Source organism: Notamacropus eugenii, chromosome 6 (assembly GCF_028372415.1).
Source record: "Notamacropus eugenii isolate mMacEug1 chromosome 6, mMacEug1.pri_v2, whole genome shotgun sequence".
Taxonomy (NCBI): domain Eukaryota; kingdom Metazoa; phylum Chordata; class Mammalia; order Diprotodontia; family Macropodidae; genus Notamacropus; species Notamacropus eugenii.
In genome coordinates this window covers 66,129,928-66,145,070 of record NC_092877.1, presented here as the reverse complement: position 1 = coordinate 66,145,070, position 15,143 = coordinate 66,129,928, and the positions used below count along the sequence as shown (strand labels likewise).

At 35.9% G+C, this 15,143-nt stretch overlaps 1 protein-coding gene across 13 annotated transcripts in view; it reads left to right on the top strand.

Annotated features, from left to right (window-relative positions):
- BOD1L1 (biorientation of chromosomes in cell division 1 like 1) overlaps nucleotides 1-15,143 on the top strand; it is an 82,498-nt gene that overhangs the window by 40,567 nt on the left and 26,788 nt on the right. For 11 of the 13 annotated variants that reach the window (XM_072620270.1, XM_072620266.1, XM_072620265.1 and 8 more), the window contains 7 exons: nucleotides 4,630-4,673; nucleotides 5,574-5,661; nucleotides 8,447-8,527; nucleotides 9,248-9,328; nucleotides 11,646-11,716; nucleotides 13,009-13,087; nucleotides 13,558-13,631. In XM_072620270.1, coding sequence (XP_072476371.1) covers nucleotides 4,630-4,673; nucleotides 5,574-5,661; nucleotides 8,447-8,527; nucleotides 9,248-9,328; nucleotides 11,646-11,716; nucleotides 13,009-13,087; nucleotides 13,558-13,631 — 518 coding nt within the window. Of the gene's footprint in view, nucleotides 1-4,629; nucleotides 4,674-5,573; nucleotides 5,662-8,446; nucleotides 8,528-9,243; nucleotides 9,329-11,645; nucleotides 11,717-13,008; nucleotides 13,088-13,557; nucleotides 13,632-15,143 lie in introns of all 13 variants that reach the window. The other 2 variants (XM_072620261.1, XM_072620264.1) reach the window with 2 other exon arrangements.

Sequence of the window (15,143 nt, the reverse complement as noted above, 5' to 3'; positions counted from 1 at the left end):
ATCAAAAACTGCTTAGATCAAAGTGTTGGTATTTTGTTGAAGTTACTTTCCAAATTGAGATAATAATAGGATTTAACTAAGAGATATAAAACTAGCAATGTTGATCAAATTCTGATCTTTTAACAGAATCTTTTGAGGGTGATAATTGATAGCTATCCAGTGATTTTATCAGTGTAGAAAAATTGCAGTGAGAAAACTCCCTCTACCAATGCAGATGGGCAGTTTATGCAAATTAAAATTAGGAGAGTCCAATGGGCCCTGAAAGGTTAAGTTACTTGTATAATAGTCATATACAGAGAATAGCAAGGCCAATTTGGCTACACCAGAGTACATGAAGAAAATTCACATACACACACACACACACACACGTATACACTTGTTATATATATATGTATGTATATACACACGTGTGTATATATTGTTTATATATGCTTAACGTATACGATACTATGTATTTATACAGACATAACAGTATAGAAAAGGCTGTGCTTTGGCAGCATTGTGGAGCATGGATTGGAGGCCAGTTAGAATGTTACCGAAATAGTTGAGTCAAGATATATTGAGGAACTGAACTAAAGCAAGAGGCTAGATAAGTAGAGAGAAAGGGGCAGAAGGAAAAAGATTCTGAGGAAGTAAAATTGACAAGACCTAGCACCTGTTAGGAAGTGAGGAGTAGAGTAGAGGGAAGTCACAATAGTCTGGTCAGTTGTCAACTTGGATGGCTAGAAGGGTAGTTTCAACAGAAATAAAAGAATTAGGAAGAGAGAGTTTGGGAGGAAAGAGAATGAGTTCTGTTTTAGACTTGCAGATCCTAATTCTAGCTTCATCACTATCCACTTTGCCATCTAGCTATCTAGAGCAGAATTCCCCACACCAGTGAAATCATGGATCTAGTCCCTATCCCATCTTAATGTTTAGAGTAAACATCAAATTAAAGCCTTCATATATATTTCCTCATAAATCTGCTTGACGTCTATGAATGTTAACTTTTTTCTTTGGGTCAGAAAGTAAAACTCATCCTTCAGTATATAGCGCATGGAATCTCAGAATTGGAGTAAGCAACTTTTACTATCACACCACTGCCATTGGATATTGTCTAGGTCAACCCATATGAGAGCAGAAATCACCTCTGGAATATGTCTTGTATAAATACTCATCCCCCTCTCCTTGAAGACATCCACGGATATGGAGCCTCCTTGTCTATTGAAGCAGTCCTTAACATGAGAGTCTTCCTTATAACCAAAGTCTTCTTTTCTGTAGTTTCTGTTCATTGTTCCTACTCCCTCCTTCTGATTTGTCAATTCAAAACCTTCGTTGAAACAGTCTTCAATATTTGAAGACAGCTCCCATGACTCCCTCCCCCTCATTTATCTTCTTCAAGTCAAGAAACCCCCCAGTTCTTATAGCTAGTCTCTTAGAGAACAGTTAATAATCTCCTTCTTCTAGTCATTTAGCTTATCAGTATTCTTTCTTATAATAGTAGACATAATATTTGACATCTCTAGACCACTTTAAAATTTGCTAAGTACTTTTTATATACATATATCTCCTTTGATCCTCATAACAATCTTATGGAATAGACACCACAATATATGTTTGAAATATATTGCATACAATTCTTCATCTTTCATTTTATGCTTTTAAAAACATTCTGAGAATATTTCAGGTTCTCCAGACTGCCAAAGTTATAGTGGGGGGAGCATGAAAATTTTAACCTTAAAAAAATAACCTCTGATCTAAGCAGATTCCTCTCCTTTTGCTTGATGATGAAATACACCCAGAGAAATAGTAACCTTAGTAATCTGTCCTTCACACAGTTGGTTTGGCAGAGCCACAACTAGAAACTGTATCTGCTGGCTTCTGTTGTCTTGTACTATAACACAAAATTAATAATACTTTATTTTGTGTTTAAATTCAAAACAAAAAGCAATTTTACATTGTTTATTTCAGTTCAGTTTAGCAAACATTGAAGTGCCAGTTGTGTGCAGAAGCTGCACTAGATAACTGGGGAGATGATAAGCTTAAGTAAACATAGTCTCTTCCCTTCCTTTCTCTAGTAGATGGATATAACATATAAGCAAAAAAAAATGCAGTAGAAAATAGTATATAATAAATATAGAAAACAGGTGCCACCAGAAGCATGGGAGGTGCAGAGAGAGAAAGGACATTGATTCCTAAGGGCTTGGGGAAGGCTTCCTGGAAGGAGACAAATGTGAGTTGAATTTTAAAGGATAAATAGGAATTTAACAGTGAAATGAACAGGAAAAGTGGAAATTCCATGAGCCAGAGGCAAAAGGATAAGGAAGTATATAACACAGGGCACAAGTTTAAAGTACAACAGAATAGAGGAATTAAGGCTGTACCAGATTATAGGAGACCTTAGGAAACGTTAGTTAAATTTTACTTAGGAGTCAGTGAAGGGATTTTGAATGGTAAAATCACATGCTTAAATTTAAGCATAAGAAAGATTAGTGTTATAAAGAATTGGAGTAGAAAGAAAAAAGAACATGTTAGGAGACAAATTCTAGGTAGAGTATGGTGAAGGTCTATTCTATCAGGATGATGAGAGTGAGAAAATCATGGAAGTTAAACAACAGCATAAGACTTGGTGACTGATTTAAATGAGTTTAAGGAAAGAAAGGAATCAAGGATTATTCCAGTGGTGGTATCAGTAACCAAAAAAACACATAGGCTGGGAAAATGAATCATCGAGAAGACAAGGGAGGAAACGATATCCTAAAAGAGGTCACCAGGCTCAGTTTCCAGCTAGTTCAGATTCAATCTAGCTCAGATTCTATCTGGCCCGCTTTGTCAGTACAAGCGTCACAAATTGTAGAGTTCTTAAGAGTCAACCCAATATGGTGAATCTTTAATAACTTAGTTTTACTTTGGCTAAAAAAAAGAAAGAAAAAAGAGGTCAGCAGTTGAATATTGCAAAGAGTAGAAAGAAATGAAGACTTCAAAAAGGCTATTTGGTAATTGAGTCCCTTAGTGATGTAGGGGACAGCTATTTTCAGAAAATTAATAGAAGCTTAACAGTGCTTGAGAAGGGGATATGTGACATTGAGTATAAGCAGCTTTTTGTATTCATTTGTTGTCATATAACAAATGAGTTCAATAGGTTTTATATAGAAAATCATCTCAGATATAATGGTGTTAAAAGAAGCCGCAGAGCTTCCACTTTCCCCCACCCCAAACTGAAACTACCATAAAATTTGGGGGGGGGGGGGGTTCCTAATGTTAGCATTTCAAAAACCCTTTAGGTTTGTCATTTATCCCGAATCTGACAGATTTTCAGGATGTTGAGGCTATATTGGTTCAAGTCTTTCAGGATACATAATAATTAATAATCCATTTGATAAGTTTCAGTGAGAGATGTCAGGATTTCTAAAATGTTTTGTTCAGAATCAGGATGTAGTTCAACTCATTTCACTGTGTTAAGGTACAGTTCACAAAAAGATCTGCTTATGTAATGGGAAGTTGTTGAAGAGAAAAATGTATTTCTGTCATTGTTGAGCCTGAACAGCAGGTCTGTTAGTCCAGGTTCCAAAGAATGTAAACAGATCATTGCTTTTTGAGTGTATGGGGCCTTCTTCTTAATTGATTTTTGAAAAGATTATGAGAAGTGTTTGTTTCTGGCTTCATGAATAAAAAACTAGCCTGAGGTCAGGTCTCACTTATGACACATGAATGTGCAACAACCCTGAGCAAATAACTTAACCTCTGAGTGCTCTAGGCCAGAGGTGTCAAAACAGGTCATTGCTACTCCCACAGAATGCTGCTGGAACTCTATTAAAATGTGATTGGAAAATATTTAACAAATTAAAACAGAACACAAATAATGTTACTATATAGTTTTCTAAGTCTTTGCAGCCATAGGGATCCTTCTGTGAGGTTTAATGGCCCTGTCTGTATTTTGAGTTTGACACCAGTACTCTAGGCAATTGTCTAAGACTATATATTTCAGAAAAGGTGCCAGTCTACATTGGTAGAGAGTTTTACTCCTTGGTGGAGAATTCTACATTGGTGGGGAGTTTACTCTCACTGAAGTTCCAGTGAAATCACTGGTCCTGTTCCTCTCCGTACTTAGGCTAAGTGCTAAAGATATGAAGATAAGAAATAAAGAAAAAGTAGGATACACTGTAACTTAGGGGTATAAAATTTGCTGGGACTCAGTCTCCTATAAAATCTTTCCTATATAGTTGAGGTGGCCTAGAAAGACTTCTGAGACTACACCTAAATTCTTGAAGTCTTTTGTTTACTTGTTTTAGGTATTTTGTTTTTTGATTTTTTTCCCCAATGCTTCTGTTCATCAATAATTTCAGTTTAAATTTCTCTAGGATAGCTATTTAGAAGTCTTTTCCTGATCCCCCTCAGTTATCATCTCTGCCTCGTTACCTTGTATGTACTTTATATATGTCTATGTGTACATGTTCTTCTCCTATAGAATATAAAAGCTCCTTGAGGGCTCTTTTCCTTTTTTTATCCACAGTTTCTGGCACAGAGTAAATACTAATTGATTGAATGAGTGATTGATTGATTGATTGATTGATTGAAGGACAGAAGACTTTACAACTTGTGCTACAATATTGAATTTCCTTAAAATGTTTTAATTCTGTTTTTGGACAGTTGAACCACAGAAAGTTACAGCATTTGAGAATAAGTCAACAAATGTAAGTCTCTTAATACTGTATCTTTTGGTTGGGAATTCTTTTTTACTTTCTGTGTCATTGTTAGAAATACCCCTGTGTCTTAAGAATAAAGGTAAACATTCAACTGACATTAATTTTAAATTTGTTCCTATATGCCATATTATTAAAAGGTATGCCTATACTTAGCCAAGGTTCATGATAATCTATATCATGAAAGCCAGTTGACTTAAATATTTGTTATATAAACTCGTGATTCTGAATTTATAGCATTGTTCTTTTGGATTTTAGACAACATTATGAGTGTAGGTTTTTTCAGACTGATATTTTGAAAACCTATTAAAGTAAGAAAATGAAATATTCAAATTGGCTAATTTGATACCTTCCATGATATATTTTAAAATACATGAAACAATTTTAGGACCCAATTTTAAAAATAAAATAGTACTGTGGGTATCTTACATAAATTTGACAGTTAAACCCAATTTGTAGCTGATTGCTAAATCATAGTGCCTTAAAGCTAGAATGCACTTAGAAATCACCTGATCCAGCCCCCTTGTTTTAAAAATAAGAAGTTTTACCTACAGACCTTTCTACCGTTCAGGGTTTTGAAGGTAAAGAAGAAAATGAGTAAGGTTGGAGGAAGAAATGTTTAAGAAAGTGACTTTCCTTCTTCTGCTGTGAATAGTGTTTACCCTTAACTCTTAAAAGTTGAGAGGACTTCTCTGGGCAAAAGTGTGTCCTTCATGAACCTCTTAAAAGGAAGACAGTATGTGCTCAGAAATTTAGAGGTTCTGTGTGAGATAAAAAAATGTATACGATATTCTTTTCCATTTATATTTGATTGAAGGTTGTTATTTAAAATTTTCGGTTTTAATCTTAAAGAGAATAATGTGTATTAAATGACTATATTTTTCATCTTAGGTAAAAAACTCAGACTTAGAAACAAGTGAAGACATTCACAGTTGCAAGGAAAAGAAAATGCTTTCGGAAAGCACTAATGAAATAAAAGGTAAATAAATTTCGGAATTAAAAAAATGATTTACACTAAAATTTGTTTTCTCTGTTAACAGCTTTTTTATTTATTTACTTCCATAAGGTTCATACCTTTCCTTAAACAGATAGAACTTCTTTATCTAATAAACATTTGTCATCAACCTACCATATGCAGAGCTCATGCTTAAGACATAGGAGGAGATAGACCAATTAAGAGAAGGGCCTTGCTTTCCTTAGGACACAGTACAATGGGACCATTTGGATTTTTTTTTTTTTATTTTAGACTCAAACACCAGAACACAAATACAGAATACAGAAAAGAACTAAAACATATCACAAAATTAAATATTGGAACTTAAATACAAAGTTAAAAAGGAAAAAAGCATGTCAAGTGCATAGCAGAATGCAAGAAAGGATTCAAATTATGTAACAATAAATTTTCATTTCAAGAAAACCTGTATGATAAATATTTGTTGTATTGAAAATTGTTCTTTTCTTTGCTTCCTTGTGAGTTCTTTTGTTCTCTACTGTGTACTTTTTTACTTTGTTCTTTTTCCTTCTTCCCCCACCCTCCAGAAGGCTACAATAAAGTTTAGATATGTTTCTCTATAGCCATAGATATATACATACACATACAGATGATAGACATATACTTTCCCAAGTATATTCTACTCCTGATCTTTGTTTTTCATGTTTGTGCATATCTCTTGTTCCCCATCCCTCCTGCCTCCTCTTTACTTCTACCCACTACCTTGCCCTCCTGCTACTTGCCTACCCACCTTCAACGATTCCTCCCCTATCCTCCCATTCCCATAAATCTAAACACCCTTTTATAACCCCTTTTTCCTGTTCTCTTCCCCTCTCCTCTAAAGATCTCTCCCTTGTCTTCTCCCCCTCTCTACGTCCCTACCATTTTATTTCTTCTGAATTTAGAAGACTTATATACTCTTCTGAAGGTATATGTATTGTTCCCTCTTAAATCCATTCCTGATGAAAGTAGATTACTAGAACTACCAGCCATCCTCCCCTATCTAATTCCTCTGTATCGATTCTTCCTCTTAAAACTGTTTTGTATAAAATAATTACTCTTTTTAGCTGTTCCTAAATGGTTTTACTTTTTAAATTCTTATCTTACTCAGGTTTTCCCCAATTTTACTTATGAGTTACCCAATTATTAATAAGAATTTTAGACATATTTTACATCTAAGAAGTAAACAGTCTGGCATTATGAATCCCTTACAATCAGTCTTTGGTATGTAACATATTTCTTTTGATTGTTCTATGTCAAATCTCCTATGTCATTTGATTTTTTAAATCTTTTTTAAGATCTTTTATAAACTCTTTTTGGGCAGGTGACCATTTGACTTTGCTCTTTGGGGGTTTCTTTACTTCAGTATCCTCCTGAAGGTGAATTCCCATAATACCTTTCTGTAGTTGGATTCTTTCTCCTTTACTTGTCCATTTTTTTGTGTTAACTTAAGTTTTGTAATCTTTGTAACCTTTAGCTCTAGGATATGAGGGATGGTGCCTCTTGCCCCAGATAGTTCTTTCCCTCTAGCTTGGAACCAAAGCCAGACCTCCAGTCTCCCATAAGGAAGCCAGAAGCTTTTTGCCCCACTGTTTCCGCAGTCACCTGGCGTGTGCTGTTTCCTTCACAGCACCGCTGGGTGCGGTGTTCCTTATCAGCAGAGGTTCCCCTCAATCTTCCTGAGTTCAAATGCCCAACTCCCCCCACTGTGGTGGGGTAAAAGTTCTGTTGCTGGGGCTGATATGCAGCCTCCCAAACCAAATAACCCCAGGGCTTGCCACTTGTTGTTTAAGTGGCTTGCAGCTCGTGGTTAAAATGCAACTTAGCCTGGAGGTGTTGGCTCTTCACTTGGACCTAACCTCCTCCTGGGATTTTTCTTCCTATCTTCTTGTGTTGTCCTGGAAGGATCCCTGTGGTGCCCCTATTCTTATTTATCACCATTCATACTCGTTCACCCTAAGGTGTTATTTTAACTATTTTTGTGGGGGGAAATCTTGAGAGTTTAAGAGTTTTCTGACCTACTCCACTATCTTCCCAGAATCCTCTCCTGCCACTTAGAAGGCTAAAGAGAGTTCTAGATAAAAGCCCATGTAAACAGCCTGCTGAGCTAGACAGGGAAAGTCAGGAAGAAGAGCAACCACTGGTGCTTTCCATTCTAACAAGAGGAAGGATGAATTTTCACAATAAGATCAGTGGTTGAAAGAGTGATCTACTGTCAGTCTTGCTTGAGTTGATTTGTAACTTGTGGGCCTGATGCTCTGTACACCTGCAGCGTAGGCTAGGAGTAGACTTGGGACAGTCTCTTCTCTTGGGTATTCTAACAGCTTTTCATTCTGTCCGTTAGTTTCCTATACAACTTTTAAATTCAAATAAAAAACTTCATTAGGTACAGATTGTAGAGGCCACCAGTGGAACAGATCTCACAGTGACAGATAACAATTAAGTTTGTACTTTGTGCATGGCAACATGCTGACCTCTGAAGAAGGTACAAAGTGTAGATAATTCTTTAGTCACCTTACTTATAGTCTAGTAGGTGGGCTCTGTTATGAGACCAGTACAAATAACTACAGTATGAAATATTACATGATAAGTTCATATAAAACTACTAAAGTACTACTGGACATGAGCCAGATTCCAACAGAGATTCCAGGAGTTGAGTAAAGGGAGAGTTTATTTCCATTTGCAATTCTGAAAAGCTCATTAATTTAGCTTCCCAAACCTCATCAATGGTCATTGTAGTGAATGACTAATAACTTTTACATTTAATTGTCAGTAGATAGACCTGCCAACGAAAAGGACATCTTGGAAGCTGCCCAAAGTCAGACCATTGAAGTGAAAGCTCAAGAAGAGGTAGGTTATTTTGTTACACTGAAGCTTTAAAAATATGAGTGAGAATTTCTTGACATAATTTTAATAGAACATAGAATTTTAGAACTAAAAGAAAACTTAGTCATCTAATACATTCTACTGATTTGAAAGAGAAGGAACCTGACCCAGACTGAAGAAGCAGCTTGTTCAGTGTTTCATCGCTCATCAGGAAGCTAAGATCAAAGTTAGGGTCAGAACACAGGTCTCCTAGCTCCTAGTCTCATACACATTTCTGAACACTGTGACATATTTACAACATGAATTTTTGAACATCTAGTTCTGATGCCCACTGTTTGTAGGGCTATAAATTAGACGCTTAATCGCTGAGCCTCAGCCTTCTCATCTATGAAATAAAGATAATATTTGCGCTTCCCATGCGGTTAGAACACTTTAATATTGAAGAATTATATAAATGAATGATTATTATGCCTCGTTGTACATCTAGGTAGCTTATTTGCATATAGGTTAGGCATTTTGACTTAACACAGATCTAGGTATTTTAGGTGTGTTTAGATTCAGAAAAAAAAGTCTACATGCGGTATGGAAGGCATATTTAAATTAAGTTCACAAATTTCTAGACTTTTTCAGCTCTTGTAAATCCATTTTAGAATCTATGTGTTGCTAATAATATAGCTGTGTCACACCAGTGTCTCAGAATCCAAATCCTCTTATCCCCTTTGTCATATTCCTTTTTAATTACAGGTAGAATTGCCTTGCCAAGAAGATGGAGATAATATACCTAGAAGAAAAAGGAAAAAACATTCTTCCTTTTCGGAAGATGAACTGGGTAATTCAAATTCATTGAGATGTTGTGTTATTTTCAAGTAATCCATTGACTAGAATCCCAAACTCTGAGCTTACATGAAAACAACTTCAGTCTTGGAGACTTCACCAAAATCATATGTCTTTGCCTTGACCCCTCTCAGAGTTTCCTTTAGGAAACTTAGTAGTTTGCCTAAGTTTCTTAAGTATGAATAAAAGGGCCCTAGCTCCCACAAATGCAGCTGAGCACATATAGAACAACTGCAAAGCACCACAAAGAACTCAATACAACTCTCCTTCATTTTGTAGTGAATTCCACCTTCACAGGATGAACCGCTACAGCCCTTAAGCCTGATAGCAGTATCCTAAAGTTTTGGACTTATCTCAGAAGGCAAACAAATTTCATATTGCTAGAGAAGCAACCCCTGACGTTCCAATAAATCCTCCCTTCTCACTAAGGACCTGTATGATCCTCCTGCTTTATGTACTACACTGAGAGCTGGAACTCTAGGAGGAAAATGTACTTGAAGTTGCTAGAAAGGTAACACTTCTATTCACATATAAGTAGGGAATATATAAAAAGTTGAGGGAGTACCTAGTTTGACCAGAGGTCTTCCTTAACTCAAATGACCCTGGGAGACTAAGAAAATTCTAAGACGAATCTGGGGGTTGCATGGGGTTCAGTTGTACTGTAAGAAATAAGGGATCTTGGACTTCCTATGACAGTGTGGAAAAGAACTGAAGGTGTAGTTCCATATTTTTATATTCCCTACTTATATGTAATCCTAATCTTTTTTAAGAATATCTGAAGGTACAGCTAGATGGCGCAGTGAATAGAGTACAGGACCTGGAGTTAGGAGGACCTGAGTTCAAATCTGGCCTCAGGCGCTTGACACTTTACTAGCTGTGTGATCCTGGGCAAGTCACTTAACCCCAATTGTCTTGCCTTCTACCCTCCAAAAACAAAACAAAAAAAATTATAGAAGAAAAGGAACATCTGAAATATGAAGTAGCACCATTGCACTCAACACTAATCAGACTGTCTATCTGAACTATTGTGTCCAATTCTGAGCCCCACCTCTAAAGCATGACATTGACAAATTAGAGCGCATCCAGAGGCATATAGGCTTGAAGCATGGTAGTTTAAATAAATCAAAACATCACGACCATGCTGATCTGTTCATGAAACTGGGCATGATTAGCTTGAGAAGATAAGAGTTGGCAGTGGAAAAAAGACAAAAGCTGTCTTCAAGTATTTTGAGTTATCCTGTGGAGGGAGATTAGACCTTTCCATTTGGCCTCACAGGGAAGAACTAAAGAGCATTAGACAGAAGTAGTAGATTTAACTTCTATATTGGGAAAAACTATAACAGAGTTGTCTAAAAATAGGAAAGACTATCTTGGGATAAAATTGTCTTCTCTTTAGAGTTATTCAGGGAAAGGCTGGATGACAAGTTGTTAAAGGTGTCTATGGAAGAAATTCTTGTTTGGATGAGATAGCCTCTTAAGTTCCTTCCAACTCTTTGACTCGTGATGGAATTATTTTTTTTTGGTTTAAGGAAGGAAGAAGGGTGCCACTTTAATAATTATCCACCTCCATAATTTCTCTTCCATTCTGGCACATAACAGGTTAGACATAAAGGCTTTCCTAGTGATCTACTGATTATCTATACTCATTAATACTCATGTAAGTAGTGCTTAGAATGTTACCATTCATACATACCATTTAATATTTGAATTGCAGCCACTTACTAACCATTTATTAAGTGCTTTTCCTGTTGGGAATGAGAATGACTCCAGCTCCTTTCACCGGGCCATCTTGTCAACAGTTCTGTTATTAGTGGCTCTTTAAACAGCCTGTCATTTGACACCAAGTTCTTTGTTTCTTGTCTACCTCATCCTGTATTTAGAATCATAGAAGGAAGTTGAAAAAAATCTAAAGATTACCTAATCTGACCCTTATTTTATAAGTGAGGGAGCTAGCCCAAAGAAGTGACTTGCCCAGTTACATATCTAATGTACATACATGATACATACATACGTGGAATTAATGCTTATTTATCAGGAATTATCCCTGAGATGTTCATTATGGTTTTATAAACTTCCTTCAATGACCCATGTATATATAGTTTACTGAAGTATAAAAAACCAGTCAGTATTCTGTTTTCATCTGCTAATTTGGTCATAGGTGTACTCATTACTTTTGACTTCACTATAATTCAAAACTTAGAAACATTTCTAATAGTTGTGGTATTTTTTTAAAAGGTAACAGACACTGTTTCATGATATAATTGGTCTCCTGAAGTTTATCTTTCTCTGATTTTATCTGAATTGAATTACAGGTGATAGCCTGGACTCATACACAGAAGTGGTACAGAGTCTGTGTTCTGAAACAAAACCACCAGTTACAAAGGTATTTTATCTGCATGTGCGGGGAGAGGAGTAAACTGATTATACCACTGTGAATTCTTATGGTACTCCTTTTTTATTCTACTGCTCACTTTGTTTCCACATAATAAAAATAGCTGCTATATAAAGAGAAATTTCTTACAACAGTTCCATGAGAAAGATGCTAGAGATATTAACTCCATTTGAGGCTGAAAATATAATTAGGAAGGTGAAACAGTTAACATAAATTTGACTATATTTTGGATCAGACAATCTGCATTCAGTGCTATTATCCTTTTCGTAAGACATTTGGATACTTTAAAATCTTCTACTTGTTAAAAATCAATGATAGAAAAAGAGAAGTTTGAAAGAGGGAAGGAATGATGGGGAGGAGAATAAATTCAGTCAACCATGAAGGGATACTTGCAGTGGCAGGCTACTTAGCACTGGTCTTAAAGCAATCCAACTATGCACAAAAGACATGAAGTAGATGCCAGGTCTCTGCAACTGTTTATAACTTCTCAGAACAGAAGTAAAGAAACCTCACTCCCGTCCTCCCTTTTTGTTCCTCCCATTTCCTTCAAAAGAGTATATTTACCTGTTCCCTCAACTTCCATTTCTGAAAAGTATGTTTACCTTTCTGTTTACTCTGTCATTTAACTATGATAAATATACTTAGCTATCTCTGTAGATAAAGAAATATTTAAGGAAAAATGTAAATGACTGAGAAAGCTTTTCTTTTTAAAAAAAAACTCCAATATATTTTAACTCTCAAATAACTGAAAGAATAATTCATGATTTCCTCTTTCATTCCTCACCTAGCACGTTTAGGGAATGGAAACCAGTTTTGATATTGAACTCATAAGAATCCGTTTTAATTTCCTAGTATATATAAGTAAAGGGGACTTTAAGTGCCTGGAGGATGTTGGTACTGAGCAATGTAGCGTACAAGTTTTATGTGATCTTTGTATTCTGAAGGTTTTAACCTGGCCTTACATAAAACAGCCTCCAAAAGGGAAGGAATAAAGAGACTTTTACAGGTATACATTTCACCTAAGTTAATTGGTTCTCTGAAAACATGGAGTTAGAGCAGAACTTAGTGACCTACAGTGGGGTTCAGATTCTCCAGTCTTCTGGATGGAGATAGGTATAGTGTGTTAACACTATTGAAAAGCTGTATTAGTAGGAGCAATATTTATATGTAGTATGACTCTTAAAATTTATCGGAAATGGAGTAGATGTAGAAATGGAGTATAATGAAAAGGCAGGTTAGAAAAATAAGAGATGCACTCTTACTTTTTTTTACATTCTGAATAGGAAGAGAGTTCTGAAGGAACTGAAGAAATATGCCAAGGAAGTATTAAAAATACTGCCTCAAGGTCCACAGCAGACAAGGGTGAGTAACAAAATATGTTTATCAATCACATACACATAATTAGCCTAACGTGTTTTGAAAGGGGCTGCCACAATCAGACACCAGGTATGCCACTTTTCTGAGGAACCTCTAACCTTTATAGTCAGTTGCGTTTCTTGCTTAACAAAAATCTTGACCTAGCTATGTTGCTTATTTTTTTCCTTAAAAAATACAGGAAGCACTTGACTGCTTTTGCTGGAATTGGTAAATACTAATTTCTAATTTGAATCCTTATCTATGCAAAGTGCATTGCCTTATATTGGCTATTAAACATAGTCAAGTTAAATTGCCTTTTCCATGGTATAGACATGAATTGGATATTTTGCTTGTAATCTTGACCACCAGCATAGTTCTCCATGAGCGAAGGAGGCAGTGATGTTGGTGTTGGGTAACAGGATTTCTCAGGCCAGTGTATGTTGCAGTATTTCCCCTAAGCTGTGCCTTTTCTACAGGTGAGCATAGTAGCAAAGAAGCTTATGATGAAAAGACAGAGGAGAATGAAGAGGACAGTGTAAAATCTCCAGAGGTAAGTAGTCATGTGTTGATTATGAAATGTTTTCATTTTTGGTAAGGTTTTTTAAATGTTATTATTTTCAGAGAAAAGATGTCAGAATATAAATATGAAAAATTATGTTCAGATATTATAGCTTAAGTTCAAGGTACTTTAAACCCTAATTGAACTCAAAATAACTAGTCAGGCAACAATTTTATTTTTGAGCATCCACTGTATATAAGGAACTGTGCTAAGTTCTTCATAAAAGGGAGTTTTAAGGAAATATAAGACTGTGACTAGGGTAGAAATAGCCTTCCTCCCTAGAAGTTTTTCATCAAGAAAGGAGACAGCATATCATAGAAGAACAACTGACTTGAGTCTGAAAACCTAGGTTTATGTCCTTGTTTTGCCTCTTTGTTAACAATTTGATCTTGAACAAGGTAGTTGGTCCTTGAGCTTCAGTTTTCCTCGGTTGCACAATTAGGATAAAAAATTTTACATTTCCCGTCTCACAGTGTTCTATTGAGGAATATATGGAATAGCTATTCAGATACTTTGTACATTATTACTTAAACACCATATAAATGTAAGTTGCATTATTATTGTCAGGTTTCAAAAGTTTTATTATTATTATTACTTATACCGTACCTTGCCAAATCAGTAAAGTTTTGAAATCAAGGTACAGTTGTTAGATAAGTGCCTTTAATATTTATTTTTTGGTTGCCATTTTATAGAGTAGGTCCTCTGCACTAGTCCTTTATACTACATCAAATCAAAATCTGTAATGATAAAGTTATGCATCTCTGCCTACTTTAAGTTCATACTATTTAATCAGATGCTTAGGTAGGGAGGAGTCTGGTAGAATTTTTGAACCACAATTTCCCAGAGAGCTGAAATTAGGGGTTTAGTGTTGTTCAGTCATTTTTCAGTCATGTCTGACTCTTTGCGATCCCTTTTGGGGTTTTCTTGGCGAAGATACTGGAGTGGTTTGCCTTTTCTTTGTCCAGCTCGTTTTACAGTTAAGGAAACAGTTAAGCAAACAGGGTTAAGTGACTGGTTCAGAGTCACACAGCTAGCAAGTGTCTGAGGTCAGATTTGAACTCAGAAAGATGAATTTTCCTAACTCCAGGCCCAGCACTATCCAAAGGGCCATGAGCTGCCCAAAGTTAAAGCTCAAGTGTAACTAATTAATAATGTTTTTCCAGATTTAGGAGGAGGGAGGAGCTGAGGGTGAAGGAAATGTTAGACAGTTGAAAAAATTTTAATTAAAGAAAAAAAGACCAAAATGATGACATGAGTGTTTCTAGTTGTAGTTTGTTAAACCACCACAGAACTGATCACAGTGCTAGGACACAGGGAAAGGTTTAATACAACTTCAAAAGTTGGTATTTCCAAGACATGGCACATAGAAGATGCTTAATAAATGCTTATGGAGTTGAAAGTAGAGATCTTCAAGTAGTGACCAAAAGGCTGTGTTTTTCACCTTTTTGGAGGAGGGGAGAGGGGGGAATCTGTTCATATACATGAGTAGAATCTGTGCAGCTA